The following is a 26,709-nucleotide window of genomic DNA, read 5'->3' as shown; positions in this document are numbered from 1 at the left end:
AGGTGGGAGTGGTGCATGATATTAAATCACAGTAAAACGATAAGAAGTGTTACATCTCTACTGTGCTCAAGATACCATAACGGAAATTCACAGTAAGGATATAACACTTCTTATTGTTTTACTGTGATTTAATATCATGCACTACTCCAGCTAGTTTCAGTACTTTTTACCGATGTGCTATGGTCCCTACTCCAGTTGAAAATTCCAATTTTTTTTGTGTACTTGTGTACACTATGAGTGTATCACACAAAATAAAAATCAGTTAAATATTGTCAGTGACTGTTTTTCTCATAAAGGTAGAGCCTCATTTCTTCCAGCTTCTTGAACACCTTACACAGATCCTGCCCATTTACAATGGGCTGAAGCCACTGCCACTGCAAACAGACCACATGCAGTTATTGGAGTTTGCTAATTGTGAACCTGTCATCACTTTTACTGGTAAATCTTTATAATGTGACTGAATTTGACAAAACCCGGCTTCGACGCACAAAGCTTCTTTAGGAGATATGGCGATTTTAAGTAATCATTGTGTAATAACTTCCCAGTGCCTACAGCTGTGCAAACAAAATTTGCACCAAGTATGCATCTATTTACTAGCTATCACTGAGTGGGTGTATACATTTCTGATACCCAAAATTAGCCCTGTTTTGGGCAGCTTTTCTCGAGCGGGTAATAATATCACAGGTGATAGTAATAGGGTGGGAGGATGGGGGGCGGGCTCAATATAGGGGTATAAAATGAAGCAAGAAGACGATTGGAATCCAGAGGCCAAGTTTGGGCTCTCCATGGCCCTCAAATCACTCCAAATTGACTGAGAACACTATTGGCGAGCTCTCTGTGAAGTCCCAGCTCACTACACACCATTATCACAAAGCCATGGCCATTCAATGGCACCAATCTCCCACTCGTGGATTTGACAGGGTCGGAAGAAAGCTGCCACAGAAACCAGACTTGCCAGTCCTGAAGGAAGTACAGTGTGGAATATGATAGTGTATTAGGCTAGCAATCCATTTCTGGTAAAAACGTAAGTTTGATTTTGTGTGTGTGGAAGCCTGGTTATGTGAAATCTGGTCACAAATTATAGTAAAGTTGACTGTAGGCAAACTGCATTTGTGAACTGCTTTTTTAAAAGAGCATGAACAACATTTATTTGCTTGTTGTTGAGTCAGTGTCTGTAAGTCAAGAAACACTCTTTGTCAGAATTTAGCACTGCACATTTGTCTATGCGTGTCCACAGGGGATCATGATCAGGCTGTTCTTGCCCTTTGTTTACCTCTTCAATAATGGGGGCAGGGCTCCAGACACTGTAACTGGATTCACAGCTTGCAGGTAATCAGTACAATGATATAAAGGTTTTGTATTCACTTACGAATCCTTACCAGCTAATTATCTAAGGCATGGCACAGTGATGAAGGCACTGTTTCAAATATAGTTTTCAAACTTGCTATCAAGCATCATTTTTCAAAAATGTCTGCTATACGGTAAGATGATATCCAGGTTTTTACCATTAGACCCTTTCTTCACAAAGAACAAAGTATTTTTAAAAATTTATGGAATTTTTTAAATACACAAATAATTTACCCATTGTAATCAATGGTTTATAGTGTAAAATTTAGTCTTGCATTGGGTATTTACAAATCTGGTCACTTATTCCATAGCATGTGTTTCTAGTTATATTGAAGGAGCTTTTGGGCTACACCTAACCAATACTGTCAAGATTTTTTTGTGAGAAACTGCAAGCCTCCATGACCTTTAATAATACAACCTGTACAGTTAGAACCGTTGTAGTCATTGCATGGTTGGCTGAGCAGTAAAACTTTGAGCTAGTTTGCACTACAAAAATGCTGACTATTGTCAGTTGCTATATCAGAAAGGTTAGTTACTACACTTCTAATTATTATTATTTATTATTATTAATTAGCAAAGCCCACCAGGGGCAACACGCTAATGTGCATTACAAATCACAAATTGTTTAGCTTATCTATAATGTTCTTAAAAGTGTCAAGGTTAATTGTGTCAATGTTGTCAATTTTCAAGTTATTCCAATCAATAATTGTTCTTGGCAAAAAAGAATACTTATATAAATCAATTCTGGATTGCAGCTGTGCAAATTTGAGGGGATTATTGGCACGAGTATATGATACAGGGGTTGGCTGGGGTAAACAATGGTTTGGTAGCACCAGTAAGTTTCTTACAATCTTGAATAATAATATAAGTCTAGCATTCCTTCTCCTACTTTTTAAACTTGGCCATTGAAGGTAATTAAGCATATCTGTAATACTGTGTTGTTGACTGGATCTGTGCCATGGTTTATTAAGAACAAATCTTGCAGCTCGGTGTTGGATCATTTCTAATTTGCTAACTGTTGTTTGGTGATAAGGATCCCAGATGGCTGAGCAGTATTCAATAGAAGGTAACAATAATTGTTTGTATAAGTGTTCTTTGATTTGTATTGGGGCATTATATAAATTCCTTTTCAGAAATCCAAGAAGACGGTTTGCCTTTCCACAAATATAGTTAACATGAGGTTCCCATGATAGTGTATGATGGAGGCGGATACCAAGATAGGTGTGCTCTGATACAATATTCAATGGAATATTAGACATTTTATATGTAAAAGTGCTTTTGCTGTGGTGGGTTGTAAATTGTAAAATATTGCATTTGGGAATGTTAAATTCCATCAGCCAGTTGCTACCCCATTGTGTTAAGGAATCTAAGTCATTTGCAGTATTCTGTGATCGTTGGGCGTAGCTATAGTTTTAAAGAGTAGAATGTCGTCAGCAAATAATCTAATTTCACTCTTGATGTTTGTTACAATATCGTTAATGTAAATTAGGAACAACACAGGACCAAGTACGGAACCTTGTGGAACACCAGATGTAACTTGACATGTAGAAGATCTAGAGCCTTCTACTACAACCTGTTGGGTACGACCATGAAGGAAGGACTCTAGCCACTGTAAGACAGTTCCTCTTATACCATAGTAATTTAATTTGTAGAGAAGTCTAGAATGAGCTACTCTGTCGAACGCTTTAGAAAAGTCTAATATAGCAGCATCAACTTGCAGGTTCCTGTCAATATCTTTTGCAATGTCATTAACAGTAATGAGTAGTTGAGTCTCACAGGAATGTTTTGATCTAAATCCAAACTGGTTGTCTGAAAGAATATTGTGGTCCTCCAAATGCTTCATAATTTGACTCACGATGATATTCTCCATTGTTTTACAAACTACTGAGGTGAGTGAGATAGGACGGTAGTTGCCTGGGTGAGCTTTGGAACCTTTTTTAAATATTGGGGTGACATAGGCATGCTTCCATTGTAATGGGACTTCACCAGATTCTAGTGATTGTTTGAAAATATGAGTTAGAATGGGAGATAATTCGGCAGCTGTGGCCTTCAGTACATACGGATGCAAGGAGTCAGGTCCTGGGAATTTGGATGTGTCACAGGTACTTAACAAGTTGTAGACTCCTTGTTCGGTAATCTCAAATGTAGGTAAAGATGGATGGACCTTTGTCAGGAATGTTACTATTATCTTCGGATGTAAAGACAGACTGAAAGTGTTGATTGAGGGTGTCTGCTTTTTCCACAGGATTGGTTATGATATGACCATTTATAGGATTTATTAATGTACTAATACCATTGTTTTCTTGTTTTCGTGACTTGATGTAGTGCCATAAAGACTTTTTGTTACTGTCTGGTGATGAAGTTAGGTTTGTCAGGTAGGATTTGTGTTGGTACTTTAGTTTATGATCTATCTCTTTTTGTAATGATTTATATTCATTCCAGTCACTATCTCGACAATAACGCTTTGCTCTTCTATAAACTCTTTGCTTTTTACGTATGAGTCGTATTAAAGCAGAAGACAGCCAGGGAAGGTGAATTCTTGTACTTAATTTCTTGGTAGGAGTATGAGTGTTTATTATTTCTTGTAAATTTTGTAAGAAGAAGGACTAATTTTCATCTAAGCTTTGGGGTGATGCTTGATTTATTTCAAAGTAATCATGTGACAAGTCTGATAATTCCTCTCTTATTTTTTCCCAGTCAGCTAGCTTGTAAAGGTAAACAGTTCTGGGATGTTGTTTGATTACACGTTTAGGAATCTTGATGGATACTAAAACAGCGTCGTGGTCACTCAAGCCTGGAAGTGGTTCACATGATATCACAGAATTAGGATTAGTAGTAAAGCATAAGTCTAAAACATTTTGAGCTCTTATAGGGAAGGTGACTAACTGAGACAGTTGGTAGTTGTGTGATAAGTCAATAAGTTTTTCACGAAAGTGACATGATACATAGGAATTTATTAGTGTACTGTTTTCCCAGTCAATACCTGGACAATTAAAGTCACCTCCAAGAATGATTTGAGTGTGGGGATACTTTTGCTTAATCGTGTCTATGGAAGACTGCAAGTTGTCAAGTATTGTATCACTTGAGTGAGGAGGACAGTAAAAGGAGCCAACGATAAAGTCATTGTTCTTGTCAAGATGAACGTGAGCCCACACTATTTCAATAGTTGAATTGTCATTAATTTGTGTACATGGTATAGAGCTCTTTATGGAAATAAACACACCACCACCAGAAGTGTTTCTGTCTTTCTGTATGTTTGATAATTATTTGGGAAAACCTCAGAGTTTAGAATAGATTCATTCAAATGTGATTCTGTCTCTATAATGATGTCAATTGCATAGGTAACCAGAAAAACTTCAAGTTGGGTTCGTTTGTTAGTAACACTACAGAAATTTACAATAGACAGTTTCAAATCACTTAATACATTATTTGAGTTTGGGTTATTAGTAGAGTTAGTAAATACCTGTGAATTTGAGTCAGGATTTGAGTTAGTTATAGTGGAAACAGGGAGTCAGGATGACTCCATGCTTGTGGCAGAGGTATTATTAAGTGGCTGTGCTGATACAGTTACATACTCTAATTTGTTACCATCTGTACTCACTTTGCAGTGAAGCTTGTTGAGGTATAAGGAATCATTTCTTATTTTGATGTATCTCCGTTCGGTACCATTGTCAATTAGGGATCCCCTTTCCTTCAATAATAAGCGTTCCTTTTGACGCTCCTGGGGAGTTAGATCAGGTTTTATGTAGATTGGAGCTTCAAGCTTAGACTTAGAACTTAGGATGTCAATTGCTGTGTTTGAACGAAGGAACTTCACCAGAAGGGGTCTGGGACGCTCACTCTTTTGGTCATACTTGCCGAGACGATACAAATCTTTTATATCACTAGGTTCAATGTCAATATCAGTTGCAGACAGAGCCTCCATCACGTTTTCCATGTCCTTTTTCATTCGGAGTTGTCTGTTGGTATTTTGGAGATTTTCTGCTACACCATACACAACGATGTTGAATTTCCTATCAATGTTGGTGGCATTTTGATAGACAGTGTTTGAAACTTTGTCAACAACTGGAGCACGAACAGTTTGAGTAGAAGCCTGCTGTGGTTGATTAACAAGGTCTAGTTTGCGTTTAAGATCATTTAGAGAAGTTTGAAGTGTAGTAATGGTCGACATTAAGCTGTCTATTTCTGCCTTCTGCGCTTGGATCTCACAGTATAGACAAAAGAACGTGTGTTCTTCGCCAGCATCTCTTAATGTCGCGAAGTTCGTTGCTGATAACCCAGTGCATCTACGATGTACCCACGCGTCACAGTAGCCTTCACAATAGATTGCATCATCACCTTTCCTGTGCTTTGTAGCTTCTTTAATTACTTCATCGCATATTGGGCAAGTACTGTTTCTTTTGGATTTCTTCTCGCGCTGGTTTGAGCTGTCTTTAGATCTCGGTCGTTTCAATGGCAGTAAACCTGGACTGGGAGTTGAAATTGCGTTCAACGACATTTCTGTTCACGAAAGGGAAGGAAAGCACAACTTTTCTTCAGGAATATCTTCTTGGCAGCTTACTTTCAAGGAGACGACAAAAGTAGCTGCATACCACAATCGAAGGTATTTGCATCTAATAGTAATCCTCATCACAACACAACTACATCTCTGCAATTTGATTCCAGTGGGTCAGCTTCTGATATATACAGTACTGTTCTATTCAATATGAAGAAATATAAATTATTATACGTCGTGACTTTTTGTCATGCAGTGTGGAGGATAAGTTTACCATGTAAATTAATGCAATTGATATATTGAACAATATTTATTATGTGGCCTAATCTTTTTGTAACCATCCATAGAATCGTTGTGCAACAAAACAATACAAGTTTTCACAGTGTTAATTTCCATAACACAAAAATGTGTTGATATCTTGCTATCAATGAAATAACTACCTCAGCTATATACTGTACAAAGCCTTATATGCTTAGCATATCCATTGACTATCATACAGTACGGACCACAAAGGTGTGGGTGTGGCCCATGAAAAAATATCACCCAAAAACCAGACTTACTTTTCCCTGAAGCAAGTATTGGTTAGGCAGGGGCGGATACAGGGGGTCAAAGGGGGCTCTTGACCCTCCAAAAATTTTTAGTATACCAAGAGCGAGATATTCTAATAAAGCAGTCACAGTATTAGAGCAGTGTGTAGCAATTAAGCTATGTAAGGATTTTTATGCACTTTATCAGTGATAAATGCCTAGTTGATGAGGTGGACAGCTTTTTTCAGCTGGCTGTGACCTTTTTTTTTTTGGGTCTCATCTTACCAAACCAGACAATGTAGTGTCTTAGAGTTAATTTTGACCCCCCCTTTCCATAAGTCTGGATCCGCCCCTGTGGTTAGGTAAAACTAAGCCCAAACAAGCCTTCAGATTGACCCAAAATGCTTTCAGCAAGTTACTATGAATATTTTTTAAACAAAATTTTCTAGTGACTGACTGACTGACTGACTGACTGACTGACTGACTGACTGATGCCTTCAGACAAGCGTAACTTGATAACGGCTAAGGCTACGGGCTTGACTTTTTCACTGTCAACGTCGCTTCAGCTGGACACGTGCCTTTTGGCATACCGCAGTACGTACAATGTATTTTCCTGAATTTACCAGTGTCCCCTTTGTGTCCCATTCATCTTTGCTGACAGTCAATTTGGTGGTAGCACATGATGGCTTCCCTTCGTAATGGAAATCGTCCGTATTTTTCATAGTGCCGTGGCTACTTTGATTGCAGAGGTGTTTTTCAAACAGTTCTTGATTCATTATGCTGTGTAACTGGTTGAACATAGCTGACAATGAAGCATAATGGGTACTTCACTTTTCAGATGATAATGAATAGCTGGGGCATGCAGTGCCATTTCTTTATTTTAATGTGGTATGCGTGGGTTCACTGGCCATAATAATTTTATTTTACAAAAACAGTTAACAAACAAATACACAAAAAATTCTGGAATCTTCAACTAGAGTAGGGACCACAGCACATTGTCAAAAAGAAGGAGTTTTATGTATGTTACAATAAGAAGTGTTGTATCCCTACTGTGCATTTCCGTTATGGTATCTTAAGCACAGTAGGTTTATAACACTTCTTATTGATTTACTGTGATTTAATATCGTGCACTACTCCTGGCTAGCTTGTTTCTGTACTTTTTTATCAATATGCTATGGTCCTACTCTAGCTCAAAATTCCAAAATTTTTTGTGTACTTGTTAATATTAAGATCATGCAGATTTTCAGCTATATAACTGATCCACATGAAAAGGAAAAATGTTCTACCCACTTTGCAGGACTATATAAAAGGACAAGAAAATGTGTAACTGAAAATGAACAAATCAACTAATTAAATGCTAATAAGATTTAGATCATACTTACACACCATGGAACAGGGTCAGAGTGCTTTGTACATAGATGACATGATATACATTCAGTTATGAACTCACCTGGACATGACATACAAACACCATCTGGTGACAAATAGAATATTCCACTGAGGGTATTCCCACAACATTCACTAATATTAGCACTTGATAGCTTAGTGGTAATTCCAGTAGGACACCTACCATCATCAGCATAGCACACAGCTGTCCACATGTAAGAATACACATTGCATAGCTAGGTACACATGTACATGTGGTTATATGCCAAGTGCCACTACTAATCTATCTATAGACTAAAATAGTTGCTGTAGGCATGACATTGTTAATTCCATAACTCTGCAAAAATTTAACCAAATGTTTTGCACTGAAATTTACCGTTGGACTGTGTCAAATTATATGACAACTGAATTGTATGTCATTATGATTTTGTGCAATTAAGCAATAAGAAAAAAACAAATTTTGAGGGCTTGTATCTCAGGAATTCCCTGGGGTGACATTGCTTTAAGAATTACCAATATGTGGACTACCAATGGTGGAGGGCAACTCTGGGGTTTTATTATACGTCATCAAATAGGCCTGAGCCTATTATGCTCAAAATTTTACCTATTATTCTTTCCAGAATTTCCCTCCTATTATTCTTTTTGTTATTCTTGTATCCAGCCTATTATTCCATAATTATTCTCATTCAGTATATATCTGTGGCTAGTCGCTTAGTTTTCAAGATGCTGCTATAAGTAGTTTTGTCCGAATTATTAATAGCCATATATGAAGCATTCCACCTTACACATCATTTTTCTATCCATAATAGTTACAGCAGACTTAGAATAACTATCTACAGCAATAATTCAAGTGTATTTAACTATTAGTGTATTATAATAATATGTTGTATCTACTGTACTAAGTTAGGTAGATACTAATGCTCAAAGACTTGAAGAAGATACACTGGTATAAGATGTACAAGTTTCAGAATTGCAGATAATCGTGCAGTTAAATCCCTGATGCTGGCTGCAGATTGGTAACTAGTCTGGCGCCGCCCGCCCCTTCGCATAAAGCAAGGGTCTGGTGAAATATAGATACTAAATCATTTCTAGCGCCCAGATTCGGCGCTAGCCAATTAGTGCATGCCAATGACGTTCACACAGAAATCGCCTTGGCAACACAATGCTTTTGTTCGAATTGAAGTGCAATCATCTGACGTAACAAGCATTACGTGCACTGTCTAATTGAATTCCTTTTGAAATGATTAGGTATTTGTATTTCACCAGACCCTTACTTTTTGCGAAGGGGCGGGCGGCGCCAGACTAATTGGTAACATGAAACGATCTGACTGCTCTATTAGAGTATCTGAGCGTTCTATTAGAGTATATCGATCTTTTAGAGGCTTTCATCTACTTTCAGCCAGCACTCCTGTCAGCTTTATATCATTTGTAGTAGTTTAACTCTTTCTTCTACTAACTAATCAAGAAGAGACACGCCCCCTAATTCCACCGACTATTCCCATGGTCGTCCGATTATTCTAAAATTATGCCTGTAACCATCCTATAATTCCTGGATTATTCTCACTAAATTGGTGACCTATGATTATGCCGGCATAATAGGCGCAGACCTATCATCAAACCAGTGTGGAACACTGCCATATTGAGATACACCACATGCTTTCTCAGAAATCATGCAGTCTCACAAATTTGTACAGTGTGCATGCACACATCGTGTTTCTTTCTTTTTCATTAAGTATGCGGTAAAGATCAGGGCCGCCCACAGGGGGGAGAAACTGGGGCATTTTGCCCTGGGCCCCAGCCTGAAAGGGGCCCCAGGAGGCCTCATGAAGGGCCCCTTGAATACCTGTTTAAAAGATCGATATACTCTAATAGAGCAGTCAGATCTAAATATTCTAATAGAGCAGTCACAGTATTCTTCAGAGGAGCAATGTAGCAAGCTTATAGATAAAGAGATATGGTTGGTGAGGGGTAGTTATTGTCATTGTTAGCAGGTTATGACCTTTTTTTTTTTTTTTGGTCTTCAACTTACAGCTTGGGTGAAGTTGTGATTCAGAATGGAAACCTCCTTGCCTCTGGGGCCCCACTTTAACTCTTTGCCCTGGGCCCCTTAATTTCTCTGGGCGGCCCTGGTAAAGATTACTACAACAAAATGACGTCCTTGAAAATAGGTAGAGGCTATTCATCCGGTTCCGGACGCCAATTTTACCAAGCTATTCGTCCGGCTCGGTTCACGTGAATAAAAACTTAGACAAAAAAGGGTCCTCAAACGAAACAAAAATCTTGACTTATCCTGGAATCGAACCCGGGACCTCCAATGTGTGAGGCAAGGATCGTAACCACTGAAAGATAACCATCATTAACAATTGTGATGAAAAGATGTACAACAAAACAAATAGGCATGTGAAACCTCGGACAGCATGCGAACACAAAAAGTAGAGGACTACACTGTGGGCATGGCAAGGCAAAAACAACAACAACAAAAAAGACTAATTACTGTAATTACAAAAATAAAACTGTCTAATTTGTGCACCACTCTGTACAGTTTCGTGCTAGAAAAATTCTCTGAGAGGCAGAGATACTGGCAGAGGCAGCAGCATCTAACCATTCCTTAATAATGTGCTTCGAAATCCTTATATCAGCTTGAACAAAGTTTAACAAACTAGATAAATTCTTGATGGAAGACACTTGAAAATGACCAAGTACCGTGATTTCAATGGTGTCATAATAGTTAGCAATATTTAGGCGATCAAATTCAGCCAACAGCTGCAGATACTCAGTTTTGCTCTGCTTCCTATTGCGAGCAGACTGGATGTGATGGATGGAGTCCAGAGGGCATGTTAGTTCCAACAGAGTGATGGAAGAACTCTGGGAATTATATATTACAATGTCTGGACGGTAGGATGTAATAAGGAGACTCATCGGAATTGTAGACTGTGGAGAATTATCAGCATGGAAATTAGGTATATCAGCAAACACTTTAACAAATGGGATGTCAGCAAATGCTTCAGAAAGTTTAGTGGCCAAAACACGAAGAACCTGATCATGACGGTAGGTATACCGCTGTTGATTTAATTCTGCAGGGCAGCTACTTAAAACATGAGCAGTTGTTGGGCGCCGTGAATCGCAAAGCAAACACTTCGCTTCACATAGGATGGACCATCTCTGTAAATTCACAGCGGTGGGTAGAGTGTCAGATGCTGCACGAAGGAGGAATGACAATTGACCGGGGTGGAATCCCTTCAGTAGCCTGTTCCAAGTTTTACAGGAGCTCTCTAGTTCAGCGGAACTCTCAAACTTTGACTGAACAGTTAGTGACTGTAAATGGTCTTTGCATTGAGCTTTGATGGAATCTGACAACTGGTGCTTAGCCTTAATATATAACGACCGAGCTGATGGGAAGGCAGATAATTGTTTTTGAGCAATCGACAGGATGGAATAGTCATTGTCTTGGATTTGTAGAGCAACATTCCCAAGACGCAAATGGAGGTTAAGTTCCTGGAGCCGCAAGTCAGAGGAGGCACTGACACAGGTTAGCAAACTTAGTTTTGCCTCCCTGGAGACATGAGAAATACTAGGACAACAAACACCTGGGTAGTACAGAATAACTCGTGTAGCACTCCGGGGCAAATTCAGCCATTTCTTCAGAAACCGTGTGGCAATAGATTCTAACTTGGAGATGGTCCCCCTGGAGACAGCATCAACACACAAATGAAACCGTGTCAGTGAGAGAATATAGTTCCGGTAAATCCACAGTTTGTACTCACCACGGATGGGGAGTGAGTCAGATGCAGAAAGTAGGTCAGTAAGATGGCTTATCATACGCTTGCCTGCAGCTTTCTTGGTAGCACTCAAAGAGACATCAATTAACTTTCCTAAAAATTTGGTTTGGCCTTCTGTGATGGGTCTAGTTGTACATTTGGATAATGGCAAGCCCATTGGCGCAACTTTGGAGCCATCAAATAGAAAGGAAATACATTTAGATAGTTTAAAAGTCAAGTCCAAATCTGCTGCCTTCAGGTCAATTGTTTGTAAAACTGATTTATGAACATCGATATCACAGGAGATCAAAGTGACATCGTCAGCATATCCTTTGAGTGAGTGTTCCATTGAGTCAGCAAATTTAACTGATGGTTTCCCGTTGGCTTTGGTAAAAGCAGGTTTCCCATCAAGGGAGACAAAGTTCCTTGCTCTTTTAGCACATGGTTTCCACTCTATTGTATGTAAAGCAACAACTTCAGAAACAACTTGTACCTACTTGGCTCCCAGCTACTGACCTCTCTTAGTTTCTACCTTATATACGTCATTCAAGAAGAAACCTATACAAGATTAGAAGAAATACCCAGTGAAGAAGAAACCTATACAAGAAGAAATACCCAGTGAAGAAGAAACCTATACAAGAAGAAATACCCAGTGAAGAAGAAACCTATACAAGAAGAAATACCCAGTGAAGAAGAAACCAAAGCTGAACCCGACCCTAACCCTAACATGACGTTTGCCTGTTAAGCACAATGATGAATTTCACTGTCTGTATGAAGATAAGTTTTTGGGTGAGTTGGAGGCGAGCTAGGGTTGGCCCGGCTTCGCCGGGACGCTCGGTTCGCTCGCTCCAACCCTAGCTCGCCTCTAACTCACCCAAAAACTTACTTTCATACAACTAGTGTGTTTTGATACTCGAGTTATGGGTGACACTGTAGTACTGGTTGGATTTATTATCCCAGTCAGTTCCACTGTATCGTATCAGAGAAGTTTCTTTCCGAATACTTTAAGAGAATGGAACACTTTACCTAACAATTTTATTGAAGAGCAATCCACAGAAATTTTTACCAACCACCTTGTCATCACACAATAAATAATTTTATGTATGCATGTATATGTTAAATGTTGTTTTTTTTTTTGTTTGTAATTACCTGGGTCAATTATCAGCTGTGCTGTCTCGACCCAGTAGCTATATAATCATAAACTGGACGAACAGGACCACGCGATCCGAACCGGACGAATAGCCTGGTGAAATCAGCGTCCGGAACCGGACGAATAGCCACTACGTTGAATTGAAGATACTACCATTCCTTGTGCTAACGTATCAAACACTATAGCTAAATCCAGTCAAGGGTAGAGGCTAAACAATTAACATATCGTATATATATATCAAGACACACGGTAGTGTGTCGTGCGGCCCAAGAAGCCGGCGCGTAACACCCGTGAGTACATTAACAGGAAGAAAGAAAATGCAATTTTCGCACCTCCGTAGCTCTGTGCTTCCTTGATGAAACAAGACGATTTTTGCTGTGGACATGCCCTCCAACTTCAGCACTCCACATTCCAAATTTGAGCGAAATCGCTTAAAGCGTTCCCGAGATATGCGATTTCAAAAATTGGCTCAGTTTCTTCGTTTTTTTTCTTATTTTTCTTCCTCTTGTCGCACACTTACAAAAACTGCTATAAAACGCGAACGCCACATCCAATTGCCTTGAAATTCGGCACACAGAAGGGGGGTATAAAGGCGCATCTCGTTACCAACTTTGGCTGGAATACGATAAACAGGCAAAGAGTTATGAGCGATTATTCACGAAAAATAACACCAATATGTTGTCACGTCTACAGGGTAAACCGCGTATGGGAAGAAGCTGAAAATCGATGGGTGAATAGGTTAACTATTGAACCTCAAACCTTTTGTGGTTTGAAAGAAATCGAGCTAAAAAAACAGGAAGATACAGCGAAAAAACCAACAGTGTGTAACAATTATGCAATCGAGATTAGCTAATAAAAAAACGACTGCTTGCCACGCCTACCAGATAAACCGCTTGGGGTAATGTTTTGAAAATCGTTGTACAGATGGAGTAATCATCTTAGAAAGGCTCATCAATGGTGTAGAAGAATCAGACTTAAAGCCACGGAGTTATAACACGAAATCCAACTTGGTGCAGCAAGTGCCAGATCGAGATACTCTAATAGAGCAGTCATCCTAATAGAGCAGTCACCCTGAAGAAAATTCAAGAGATCAGCAAGAAACAAGAAACCTGTATAGAGATCAGCTACACACAAGTCACCCTGTAGAGAGATCAGCTAGAAGAAGCTACCTTGTAGGGAGTTCACGCAACTATGGAAAGAGATAGTTCAGCTAGAAGAAATCACCTTGTAGAGTTCAGCTACAAAGAAACCACCATGTAGAGAGTTCAGCTACAAACAAATCGCCCTGTAGAGAGATCAATAGAAGAAGTTACCTTGCAGAGAGTTCAGCTACAAAGAAACCATCATGTAGAGAGTTCAGCTACAAACAAATCTCCTTGTAGAGAGATTAGCTAGAAGAAGTTACCTTGTAGAGAGTTCAGCTTCAAACAAATCTCCCTGTAGAGAGATCAGCTAGAAGAAGTTACCTAGTAGAGAGTTCAGCTTCAAACAAATCTTCCTGTAGAGAGATGAGCTAGAAGAAGTTACCTTGAAGAGAGTTCAGCTTGACAGCTTCAAACAAATCTCCCTGTAGAAAGATCAGCTAGAAGAAGTCACCTTGTAGAGAGTTTAGTTACAAAGAAACCACCATGTAGAGAGCTCAGCTACAAACTAGTGACCTTGCAGAGACATCAGCTAGAAGAAGTTACCTTGTAGAGAGTTCAGCTACAAAGAAACCATTCTTTAAAGAGCTCAGCTGCAAACAAATCACCTGTACAGAATTCAGCTACAAACAAATCACCCTGTAGAAAGATCAGCTAGAAAAAGTTACCTTGTAGAGAGTTCAGTTACAAAGAAACCATCATGTAGAGAATTCAGCTACAAACTAGTGACCCTGTAAAGACATCAGCTAGAAGAAGTTACCCTGTAGAGAGTTCAGCTACAAAGAAACCATTATTTAAAGAGCTCAGCTGCAAACAAATCACCTATACAGAATTCAGCTACAAACAAATCACCATGTAGAGAGATCAGCTAGAAGAAGTTATCTTGTAGATAGTTCAGCTACAAATAAATCACCCTGTAGAGAGATCAGCTAGAAGAAGTTAACTTGTAGAGAGTTCAGCTACAAAGAAACCATCATTTAGAGAGTTCAGCTACAAACAAATCTCCCTGTAGAGAGATCAGCTAGAAGCAGTTACCTTGTAGAGAGTTCAGCTACAAACAAATCACCCTGTAGAAAGATCAGCTAGAAGAAGTCACCTTGTAGAAAGTTCAGTTACAAAGAAACCACCATGTAGAGAATTCAGCTACAAACTAGTGACCTTGTAGAGACATCAGCTAAAAAAGTTACCTTGTAGAGAGTTCAGCTACAAAGAAACCATTCTGTAAAGAGCTCAGCTGCAAACAAATCACTTGTACAGAATTCAGCTACAAACAAATCACCCTGTAGAGAGGTCAGCTGGAAGAAGTTACCTTGTAGATAGTTCAGCTACAAACAGATCTCCCTGTAGAGAGATCAGCTAGAAGAAATTACCTTGTAGATAGTTCAGCTACAAACAGATCTCCCTGTAGAGAGATCAGCTAGAAGAAATTACCTTGTAGAGAGTTCAGCTACAAAGAAACCATTCTGTAAAGAGCTCAGCTGCAAACAAATCATCTGTACAGAATTCAGCTACAAACAAATCACCTGTAGAGAGATCAGCTAGAAGAAATTACCTTGTAGATAGTTCAGCTACAAACAAATCACCCTGTAGAAAGATCAGTTAGAAGAAGTTACCTTGTAGAGAGTTCAGCTACAAAGAAACCATTCTGTAAAGAGCTCAGCTGCAAACAAATCACCTGTACAGAAGTCAGCTACGAACAAATCACCCTGTAGAGAGATCAGCTAGAAGAAGTTACCTTGTAGATAGTTCAGCTACAAACAGATCTCCCTGTAGAGAGATCAGCTAGAAGAAATTACCTTGTAGAGAGTTCAGCTACAAAGAAACCACCATGTAGAGAGTTCAGCTGCAAAAAAATCACCCTGTAGAAAATTCAGCCACAAACAAATTGCCCTGTAGAAAGATCAGTGAGAAGAAGTTACCTTTTAGAGAGTTCAGCTACAAAGAAACCATTCTGTAAAGAGCCAGCTGCAAACAAATCACCTGTACAGAATTCAGCTACAAACAAATCACCCTGTAGAGTGATCAGCTATAAGAAGTTACCTTGTAGATCGTTCAGCTACAAACAAATCACCCTGTAGAGAGATCAGCTAGAAGAAGTTACCTTGTAGAGAGTTCAGCTACAAAGAAACCACCATGTAGAGAGTTCAGTTGCAAAGAAATCACCCTGTAGAAAATTCTGCCACAAACAAATTGTCCTGTAGAAAGATCAGTTAGAAGAAGTTACCTTGTAGAGAGTTCAGCTACAAAGAAACCATTCTGTAAAGAGCTCAGCTGCAAACAAATCGCCTGTACAGAATTCAGCTACAAACAAATCACCCTGTAGAGAAATCAGCTAGAAGAAGTTACCTTGTAGATCGTTCAGCTACAAACAATTCACCCTGTAGAGAGAGCATCTAGAAGAAGTCACCTTGTAGAAAGTTCAGTTACAAAGAAACCACCATGGAGATTTCTGTAATCAATATATGTATTATATATATAATTTGTACATTTACTGATAAAATATTTAAAGTACATCTACTTCATCTTTTCTTCTTCAAACATTAACCAACTGAACAATACAATCGTAAATTGCTTCATGTTAGCAGCTATTAAGCTTTCACTTTGAACGTTTCAGTCCAGACTACAAAACCGAGATCAAAACACTACCATAGATTATGTAGGGAATATATAATCTATGACACTACTGAGCCAAGCTCAGCGACAGAATGGAAAGCCAGATGTGTCACTGACTCTTACGATCAAACTGCTGCTGAATAGTATTATTATATTGTGTACTGTGCAGGAATCATGTATGATTATAATGCACAGGTGTAATTATAAAAGTGTCCAAATCATTACAAAACTCAGTGTATGTGGGAGCGTTAACAATGTTCTGGGGTAGATTATTCCATAGTTTAATCACTGAAGGGAAGAAGGAAAATTTAAAACTGTCCACTCTAGTATTTAGTTGATTAAAATAGCCACTTCATAAAAAGGAGGGAACGGGAGTTAAACAATCATCTGGAATATCAGCTAAACAATGAATGATTTTATACAGCATTTGTAATTTTAATTTTTTCCTTCTGCTCTGCAGGGTGGGTAGATTAAGATCAGTTAACATTGTGGAAACACTGGAGAATCTAGAAAAGTCTTTATAGCACATTCTTGCGGCAGATCTCTGTACAGCTTCTAATTGATTAATGTTAACACATGTGTGTGGGTCCCAGACTGAGGAAGCATACTCCATAATAGGGCAAACCATTGCTTTATAAATATTACATTTGATTGTGGGAGGGCATTGATAAAGATTACGATGTAGGAATGCATTAATATCATTATTCATTACTCCATCCTGCTGCTCGTATAGCTAGGGGACCTGGGAAAAACCACTGTCATGTGATGTTTTATCAGCCTGATATAGCCACTGGTTTTTTGTTTAGCAGCTAGTAGAGTAAATTGCAAGACAGTTGTCTGTTACAATTCTTTTCGCTGGTGATATAGAATACCTTATACCAGATACTAGCTCGCCCTTACAATACCAGAGGCTCCAACCTTGGATCTCTCTTGGGAGTGAGACTTTTGACAAAGGTGAACAATGGAGATGCAGTCCTTCAGCCACACATGCAATTCAACAAAGTTATATTATAACCCGGCAGCACTTCAGGATGTCATGACATTATAATAGCATGGCCTCCTTGTGCTAGTTATATTTGAAAGTGTTTGCACATACAGTTACACCATTGAGAAGTTGTGTATTACTAGCTTCTAGTGTAAAATATTAATAACTGCAAGGTGTGTGTGCTAGCTACTGTACATTACATTACGATTGCCATGACAACCACGTGATCCGCTGCTTTAGTAATTATCTTGTGTCTATGAAATGTCTTGCCAGCTCAACAGCTACCTAACTTCTAATCATGTCCATACAGGTTGTAACTATCTCAAAATCCCGGGAATAAAAATAAACAATCACTGAACTTCACAATTTATATCCCACCTGGATTCCCATTGAACTTTCAAAATTCCAGTACACTGCTTGCACACTCAGTCGTTGTCTAAAAGGAATCAGTCAACCGCCATTGAGAATTCCGACCGCCATTGAGGAATTCCGACCACCATTGAGAACTCTTACACAGGTTCTAATACCGTATAGCTGGTAATTTTCGAAAGGTTTTTATTTTCGGATATTTCGAAGAGGCCCTTCTCTTCGAAAATAAATTCCCACGTCCGGTTGTTTTTCGAAAATAAATTCCCACAAGTGAAAGCAACCGTCTAACTTTTGGTGATTCGTTCGTGTATTCCTCGAGTTTTAGCTCAGTATTGCTGATGATAACGGGTAAACTGTATCATTACTGTACCAATAACCAGAAAACAGGTGATCCAGAATGGTAATTGATGCCGTCTGCTCTACAATCTATGGTGATTAGGATACTATGAGCTAGCTATGATCGAGCGTGATCGTGACAGTGAGTTCACTCCACCCGAGACTCCCTCAGTCTTCTCTCCAGTGCACAGGAATGGGGATTATTCCATCAGTAAGTCAGTTTTCGGCAAACATTCACGCATCTTCATAATTTATGACACGATTTTCCGTTTATTTGAAATCCATCCGGACTTCGAAATATGCACTCTTCGAAATTAAAATCTTTCGAAATTCATATTTTGCTTTTTGTACGAAAATTTCTGTTTCGAAAATAACCCGCTATACGGTAGTTCCTGAGCACACCAGCAGGGCTGACTGCTCAGTAAACAATAATAATAGTTCTTGCGCGTCGACAAATTTAAAGCGGATGTCACGTGTGGTATTTATAGTTTGAAGTTCAAAAATAAATCGATTTGATTGGTCGAAATCCTATGCACGTGATTTCGCTTGTTTTTGTTGTCGCGCAAGAACTACAGACGATTTCGGAATCTATGCAACACAGGAAGTCAATGGAAACGTGAGCTTGTTACGTATTTCGGCACCTTTTCAAAGCAAATGGATCACGTTTTCGGTTTTCGCTTGACGGTTTTTGTTGCAAAGATCGCGCAATCGTCTGTATTAGAAGCTGTGTATGAGTTGGAAGTATCCTTTTGTGTGGCACGTGATGCTGCAGTCCCACAATCGATTACATGCATCGTAGCTAGAGACTAGTATGGAGTGATTGCAGACTGATGAGCTATTATATATGCATACAGATAAGAGTTAATAACTGTAGCTAGCCGTGCCATGCACTTGAAAACAACAATTTGATGAATGCACGTATGAACCCACACAGATTGTTCACTAGACTAGGTGTACCGGTAAATGCGAGGGTAAATGGGCTTGCCCGGGCATCATGTTTGGGCTAGATACGCCCCTGACCCTATGATTTTACGGAACGGGACAGAATTTTATACATGTCAGTACAGTCGATTGCAGATTGTTGAAATTTCTCTTCCCGCCGTAAACGTTCCGTGGGCTTTGTAGTATTGTATTGTATTGTATTAATGCTTTACAGTGACCAGCACTGAAGGTCTGCAGCAACATGTGCTGCAGCCTTAGGATTACCTAACCTAATTTCAAGGACTTAGACTTAGTGACTTATAGCTGAAAAGGTGTAACAGAAAAGGGGCCAAAGTAAGAAAAAAAAATCCTTCCAACCCCAGGAATCGAACTGCAGGTCACCCAATGTCTAGTCGGGGCCACACTCAGTCTCCTCCAGGAGGGATGGATTTTCTTGACGCCGGACTGAGGAAAAAGCTGTTGAATCCGTGGCGGCAAGGACAACAAAAATTTACCCACAATCATAGGCGGCGGAAAGGGGGGGGGCTAGGGGGCTAAAGCCCCCCTTCGGTCTGCTGAGGGGGGGCTTAGCCCCCCCCTCAGAATGATATCACACCGAAATTATCTTTCTTGAAGACCGTGATAAAGATCGAGATACTCTAATAGAGCAGTCACTCTAATAAAGTAGTCAGTGTGTAGCGAGCTATGTAAGGATTTTTATGTAATTTATCAGCTAGAAATGGTAGCTGGTGAGGTGGAAAACTCTTGTCAGTTGGTTGTGACCTTTTTTTTTTTTTTTTTTTTTTTTTGGTCTCACCTTACCAAACTATAGAAATAAGTCTGGGTCAGCCCAGCGGAGCCCCCCCTCATATCAACTACTTCCTCCGCCGCTGCCCACAATGAGACTTACGGAAACACTCACGGTACGGCATATTTTTTCAAGGATTCTGCAATCGACTGTAAACAGTTGGAACAATGGCTAATTATGAATCTAGGCCGAGCCTACACTGTTAAAAATGAAGTTTGAAGGTTATACCAAGGAGTATGACGGTTATCCCTACCTAGTTGGTATAAAAAAGACTTGGTATGAAGGTTATACTATATGGGATGAAGGTTATCCCTACAAGTTGGTATAAAACTTCACAGGTATAACGTTTATACCTTCGCGATGTCCTTATTCCGTTTTCTTCCGTGCATTTACTACGTATTTCAATCTAAAGCGCAGCGCGTCATCTTTATGCGGCGCTTATTATATGATTCGTTACTATGCTGCCGGATGGGTGCTTTGGCGGACCAGTGCATGCAGTGTCACGATTTATCTACTTAATGATCTGGAATGGATTCAAGTACAGAGAGTGGAACACCAGCAAATACGGGACACCTAAGTGGTTTGTCAGTTGCTCGGGTACCCAGGATCGCCTCGGATCACTGGGCACAGATGTAAGAGGATTCAGAGCGGTAGAAATATGATACAACCGGTCCTTTACAATTGTACATTATATTACTCCTGGCGATATGCATCTGTGAAATTTTGTGGCAGCTATAAAATGGAGTAATATTTAGATTAATGTAAAGTGAGTGGGACAACTATTAAAACTTTGCATGCATGTACATACACATTGCATAAGGAGGTGCCACAGGGACTAGTCTGGCACCGCCTGCTCCTTTGCAAAAAGTGAAATACAGATACTAAATGATTCTACCACTCAGATTTGGTAGTGTGTGCCAATCACATTCACACACAAATCACCTTGGCAACACAATGCTTTTGAAGGGTAATCATCTGACATAACTAGCAATTACATACACTGTCTAATTGAATTCCTTTTGAGATTATTTAGTATCTGTATTTCACCGGCTGCAGATCCTTACTTTTGTGAAGGGGTGGATGGCACGAGACTAACTTGCTGCACAGTCTACCAAAGTCAATATACAATCAAGACGAGACTTGAGACTACACAATATTGCTACTAGTAACAATGAGTCAAAATCTCAAGGCATATGAAGGGTTCAAATGTAGTGTGCAACACAGACCAGCATGATACTCCCTTGCATATACATGTATGATCGCCGGTTTAAAGTAAAATATAGCTAAGCAGTTCAGAGTGACTAGTGCATACTTTTAATTTCTTACACACAATCTTGTATGCAACAGAAAATATCTACTAGGTTACATGAGTTTTGTACTTCCAAGGCAGGGGCAAGTTTCAGGAAACCCCTTTACATAAATTCAAACTGCAGATATACAGAAATCATGGGATCTTTCATGAAACAGGAGCCTTCGCCTTGTAAATAGTGTTTGTCATGTAATAGCAATGCTTGTTCTGAAGAATATTATTTGGTGAGATACTCTAATAAAGCAGTCAGGTAATTATAATACTCGTAGCTGTAGAGAAAACTCTTTTCAAAATTACTGTGTACGTCCTGCAAGGTGACATGATAAAAAGGAAGCATTGCTTGTACAAAATACAAACAATGTCAAACATTACTAAATGCATATCAGGTTATATTATCTTCCTCACTATCTGCGAAAGCCAATTTTTGTGTACTTGTACTTATTAGTAGTGTTGCAGGGTGAACTGTTTATAATTGTTGCAGGGTAAATGAGGCATGAATCCTAATGAGCAGCTTGTTAGTACCAACTGGATTGAACATACCTGACTCTAGAGTCTGATCAAAGTTTGTAACTCATCAGCTACGTGTCAAGCAGTTGTGAAAACTATTCACAAGCAAGGAACTCAACTGAAATATTATTGCATAATTCAATGAACAACATTACTTGTGATCACAATGTTATAGCATAACTAGTGTTTGTGTTACTTGTACTTGATGAGTTTGTATTTCAACGACCAAGGGCTATTTGGTATACTAGCAATACCTTTCGTAAATACAATTCTTAAAGGGAACTAGTGGTGATCTATATACGAACAACTTGAGAGTTCCACACTTTGTGTATGTAAATAATTCATCATGATGCTGCTTGACAATGTACTGTAATACAACATGCATGTTCGGTCAGTTATAGTCTACACATCCATCTGCAAGTAAGCACATACATTATCACAACTTTTGTCCAACCACGGACACATTATGGAGTATTGTTATCATCTAGTGACAGTTAGATATTACTACTAGTGACAGTTAGATATTACTTAAATGTTCTCTTCCTTCACAGTTCTTATGCACCCCTCAGCCCCTGGCCCAATATCTTGATTTCAGTTTCTCAGAATGCCTGTGAATAAGAAAATATACATTTTAATTCAAGAAATATACAAAATAGTCCACATAACTCTCTCAGTGCTATTACATTGGCTGAACATAATTTGACGCTAAACAAACAAGTAAATCATGAAATTTAATGATAAAATAATACTCATATTTTTCCTAATGGTGCACTACGGCCAGTCCCATATAATTATATCATACACACAGTAGTTGCTAGATACGGTATAGAGTCGTACAACAGAAATAAATGCCTGGTTTCACAGGAACTCCTAGTACAAAACAGTGAAGCAAAAGCATTTTACAGCATTCCTTTAAACTTGAAATCTATGGAATATATCAAGAAGAGAAAACCTCAAGTTGATTCCAAGGAATATGATTTTTGGTCTTGTAAATTATAGTCACCAGTCTTGTGGCTAGGGTAAACACTTGCCTGAACATAATAAGTGTCCGGGCCATAATTGACGATACAGTACTTGAAATCAGGAAATGTACCTTGACACCATTAATGGTTTCATTTGTAGTTGTTTAGACCTCTAAAATTAGGACACTTTGGGTATACTAGCATCACTAAAGTGCTAGTTTCGTCCCTGATTAGGAACAGTGTATGACACATAATCAACAAATGTTTTGGAAATTATTGGCTCAGTTCTACATACTACACACATGCACACACGCGTGCACAGCACATACACACATGGTTGAAACAAGGTCATCTACGTCACATTTTGTCTGGACTCAGTGGGTCACCTGGGCAGGTAATCCAGATCTGACCCGTTTTATGGACTGACCTGGATTGAGGGCTGGGTAAAATTTCATGAAATTTTTACCTGTTATGCTCTTCAGTGTTCCCAATGTGCTCAAAAACATTTCTTACAATTATCTTTGAAAGTTTTAATCAGTGAATGCTCAATTAGAGTAATTGACTACAAAGTGACTGTTCTATTAGAGAGTATCAATTTAAGGAGCTTTGGACAATGCATTGGAGTGCTCAATTGCAGTTTCCACTGACTGCTCTATTAGAGAGTATAAGTAGTGTTCATAACTAGCATTATGCTGGTGCAGCACTTCAGCCTATCAGTAGTGAGCCACACACGCACGCACGCACGCACGCACGCACGCACGCACGCACGCACGCACACAGTTTAAGGGTGTTAAAAATGTTGAAATTTAAAGTACCTAAATCATTTTAATTGGAAATGTATTTGGTCACTACAATATATACCTGACCAGCCACAAATCATCATGAGGAACCAAGTACAAATTGAAATAGTTACTATTCATGAAATCAAAAATCTAGTAAATTTGAAGCATTTTCTAAATCTGTCAGTGGCTGGGAACACAGCCCCAGACCTCTGTACCTCACTGCTAAATCTGGAAGCCACTTTGGAAATATCCTGGATACGCTTCTGGAATTGATGAACTTAAAATAAGCAACTATTGTAATTACTTTGTTTGTGGTTACAAATTGCAGCAACACTGTGACAACACTGTCAGAACAGACTCCAGTACACACTCAGGTAGTACTAGCACAGTTGATTTCAGATTGCTTTTGAACAATTCACACGCGACTTGCAAACGTGATAATGTGAATGTCTACTTGCCGTATTTACATGTACACTCCTGGCATTGTGGGGTGAGTATCTATTGTGCTATAGTATGTTCACGTTGAGCTGAATCCTGAAACAGCTAAAAATTAAAAGTGGATTTTTTCTCAACAGAGTTAACATTTCAGCCAACCAGATGATTATTGGTAATTAACAGCAAAGGTGTCAACAACAGACACGTACAGTTTGCCTCCATCACAAGTTCGGGAAAGGGTTGTAATGGATCCTGTACTTATATGGCTTCCCCATAGGAAATGTATTGTGAAAATTTGTAAATATTATGTCAAACATTCGAACAACAAGATTTTGAAATGTTTTTAGTGGGTCAAGCAGTACTACAAATGAGCCAAATTTCAAGATTGTGTGTAATTGCATCCATGAGTTATTAAATGTTTTTGAGGATTCAGCTCAACGTGAACATACTATAGTACTAGTATTTAGTTATACAAGTAAATGAGCTAGGTTGCAAACAATTAGTTCATATGTTTGAACAATCACAATGTAAATTGTTCAATTGCATGCAGAAAGTAATCCGAAATCGACTGTACATGATCACAAAACACTAATATAGTATTTACGTCTCACTTTAGTTTTACTGCATTAGTCACAGTAGATTACTAATGGAGTAGGAAAAGAAGTTGAGGAACGGTAGCTTGACTACCCGTATATTCAACTGAACATTTTCGATGATTCTGATCTACAAAAGTACAGCATGAGATAATGCTCTAGAGTATTTATAACCTTACTTTTGCTTAGAGTCTCCCGCTGGCAGCATGCAACCACTGATGCAACGAGATAATCTCATTTTTTCCATTTAATACTCACTCCCGTGACGTAGCGTTTACGTACGTTACTTAACGACGAAAGTTACCGTGGTAACGAATATTACTGAAAATTCCTCTGTAAGTTCGTTCAGTTTGTTCATAAAATAAACTGGTTTTGGCAAAGAAGATACTTGAAAATTTGTGAGTTATTGTGTCTACAAGAACAGGCAGCTTGACTAAGCGGGTCGGTTTTGCAATACGTTAAACAGGAAGGCCGTTCGCAACTGACTGAAACAGCTGACCTACTGAAGAATACGAAGGTGACGTTTCTACTAGTAATATTCAGCTTGGTGTACAGTACTTTGTAATTTAGATATGGAAAGTGCAGCAAACAGTTTATCTACAGTGCTGTGGAACCACTGGTTGACGGACTGGCAAGACGGTGCTAAAGTTGCAGTCTCATGGCTGCTTCAAAATGACTGGTACATCGAATAGTGAAATTTCAGACAGTTGGATCTCTTTAATGCATAACTCAGCCAGGTGACGAAGCTACGTATCTAACCTCAGTTTGCCAGCTGTTACAGCAAAGTGTGAGTGTTTACAGTGGATAGCTGCCATTATGTACCCTTTACAGAACAGCTGACATCATGCCAATCTTACCCACTGAGTGTAGTGTGCATGCTGATATGGTTATGTTCTGCTATGTGCACAGTGGCAGCCAAGTAACCTATAGTATGTTCACGTTGAGCTGAACCCTGAAAAACAGCTAAAAATTAAAAGTGGATTTTTTCTCAACAGAGTTAACATTTCTGCCAACCAGATGATTATTGGTAACAGTAAAGGTGTCAACAACAGACACGTATGGTTTGGCTCCATTACAAGTTCGGGAAAGGGCTGTAATGGACACTGTGCTTATATGGCTTCTCCATAGGAAATGTATTGTAAAAACTTTGATTGGCCGTAAATATTATGTCAAACATTTGAACAACAAGATTTTGAAATATTTTTAGCGGATCAAGCAGTACTGCAAATGAGCCAAATTTCAAGATCATGTGTAATTACATCCATGAGTTATTAAATGTTTTTGAGGATTCAGCTCAACGCGAACATACTATAGGAGACAGCCCGGCAGGTTAGTTACACATTCCTATCATCAGTTACATACATGCAGGTACACCATGCAGGTATTGTGTCTGGTAATTGATTAATGACTGGCTTGTTGCAACACCAACATGCTTTCTGCACTGAGTCTTGACAATTAGCCAAGGTATGGATGTGGTAAATAGTTGAATAAGAATTGCCGTCATCTCACATGTTATTATTACAGGTTGTAGTGTGTATGCTCCTGATATTCCATCTCCATCATGTTGTATACAAAATGTAAGTATTACAGCAATTGTGATACTAATAATACGACTTGACATTCTAGTGGTGTTGCCTTTTGATAACACACTGTGATGGATATTGTTTGCCCGACAGCTATTCCCGCCTGTTACTTGAAAATTATAGTAGCATCTGTCTTGCTGTTAGCGCCCCTACTGTTAGGTGGAATTCCCTGCTGCAATGCAGATTGATGACAAATTGTAAGCATAGAGTGTACCAGAAACAATGTATAACGTTTTGGCAGGTTCTGTGGACTGTATATGAAGTGTTGTTAGCTGTTTACAATATTAAGGTATGGTGTATGCTTGAATAAGAACTGTAACTATATTGCTTGTCAATGCTGCAGATCATGCTGGTCCTAACATCTCACGAGCACTTCAGAAGTTGGAGTTGACTATTTGAACAGCATTTATTTTCTGTAATTGAAATACATTAATAATTATTTAAATACTAAATAACAATTGGGGATAACCGTTATACTAGCGTAGGGATAACCTTCATCCTACCCATATGGGATAAAGGTCATACTATTGAAAGTTGGGATAACCGTTATCCCTGGATTTGGTATGCTATATGTGTCAGCCACTTTATCCCTGTTTTGGGATAACCTTCCAACCAACTGTTTTAACAGTGTAGTTAGATTTATAAACTCACGAAAAACTAATCAGTCCGGTGAATGGATGTACCCGTTCCACTGCATTTGA

The 26,709-nt window shown here is 39.0% G+C and overlaps 1 protein-coding gene and 3 long non-coding RNA genes across 8 annotated transcripts; 2 read left to right on the top strand and 2 right to left on the bottom strand.

Moving 5' to 3' along the window:
• The first annotated feature begins 1,913 nt into the window (after positions 1 to 1,913).
• LOC136251442 (uncharacterized) lies at positions 1,914 to 4,590 on the top strand. 2 transcript variants are annotated; one of them, XR_010699087.1, is made up of 5 exons: positions 1,914 to 2,413; positions 2,481 to 2,568; positions 2,837 to 3,449; positions 3,496 to 4,490; positions 4,547 to 4,590. It is a non-coding gene; the product is annotated as an uncharacterized lncRNA (long non-coding RNA). The 2 variants fall into 2 exon arrangements; XR_010699086.1 differs by having other exon boundaries at positions 3,496 to 4,585.
• Positions 4,591 to 10,272: 5,682 nt separating this feature from the next.
• On the bottom strand, positions 10,273 to 11,862 carry LOC136248582 (uncharacterized). Its single transcript, XM_066040350.1, has one exon. It carries the CDS (start codon positions 11,860 to 11,862, stop codon positions 10,273 to 10,275), a length of 1,590 nt encoding a protein of 529 aa, XP_065896422.1.
• A 9,944-nt stretch (positions 11,863 to 21,806) lies between these two features.
• Positions 21,807 to 24,698, bottom strand: LOC136251449 (uncharacterized). Its single transcript, XR_010699093.1, has 3 exons — positions 24,605 to 24,698; positions 24,444 to 24,555; positions 21,807 to 22,261 (listed from the first exon to the last, which is right to left on the bottom strand). It is a non-coding gene; the product is annotated as an uncharacterized lncRNA (long non-coding RNA).
• On the top strand, positions 24,694 to 26,471 carry LOC136251448 (uncharacterized). Of its 4 annotated transcripts, none has more exons than XR_010699092.1 (7): positions 24,694 to 24,942; positions 24,996 to 25,212; positions 25,262 to 25,889; positions 25,950 to 26,002; positions 26,052 to 26,205; positions 26,250 to 26,297; positions 26,352 to 26,471. It is a non-coding gene; the product is annotated as an uncharacterized lncRNA (long non-coding RNA). The 4 variants fall into 4 exon arrangements; XR_010699089.1 differs by having other exon boundaries at positions 25,257 to 25,889; XR_010699091.1 differs by having other exon boundaries at positions 24,996 to 25,754; positions 25,807 to 25,889.
• The last annotated feature ends 238 nt before the right edge of the window (positions 26,472 to 26,709 follow it).

The sequence above is a fragment of the Dysidea avara genome, chromosome 3 (genome assembly GCF_963678975.1).
Source record: "Dysidea avara chromosome 3, odDysAvar1.4, whole genome shotgun sequence".
In the NCBI taxonomy this organism is placed as follows: Eukaryota; Metazoa; Porifera; class Demospongiae; order Dictyoceratida; family Dysideidae; genus Dysidea; species Dysidea avara.
The sequence above is the reverse complement of the archived record's forward strand: the minus strand, read 5'-3'. Positions and strand labels throughout refer to the sequence as shown.

Bases quoted from the DNA above. Each gene is read 5' to 3' on its own strand.
- LOC136248582 (XM_066040350.1), bottom strand. From the start codon at position 11,862: ATGGAACACTCACTCAAAGGATATGCTGACGATGTCACTTTGATCTCC.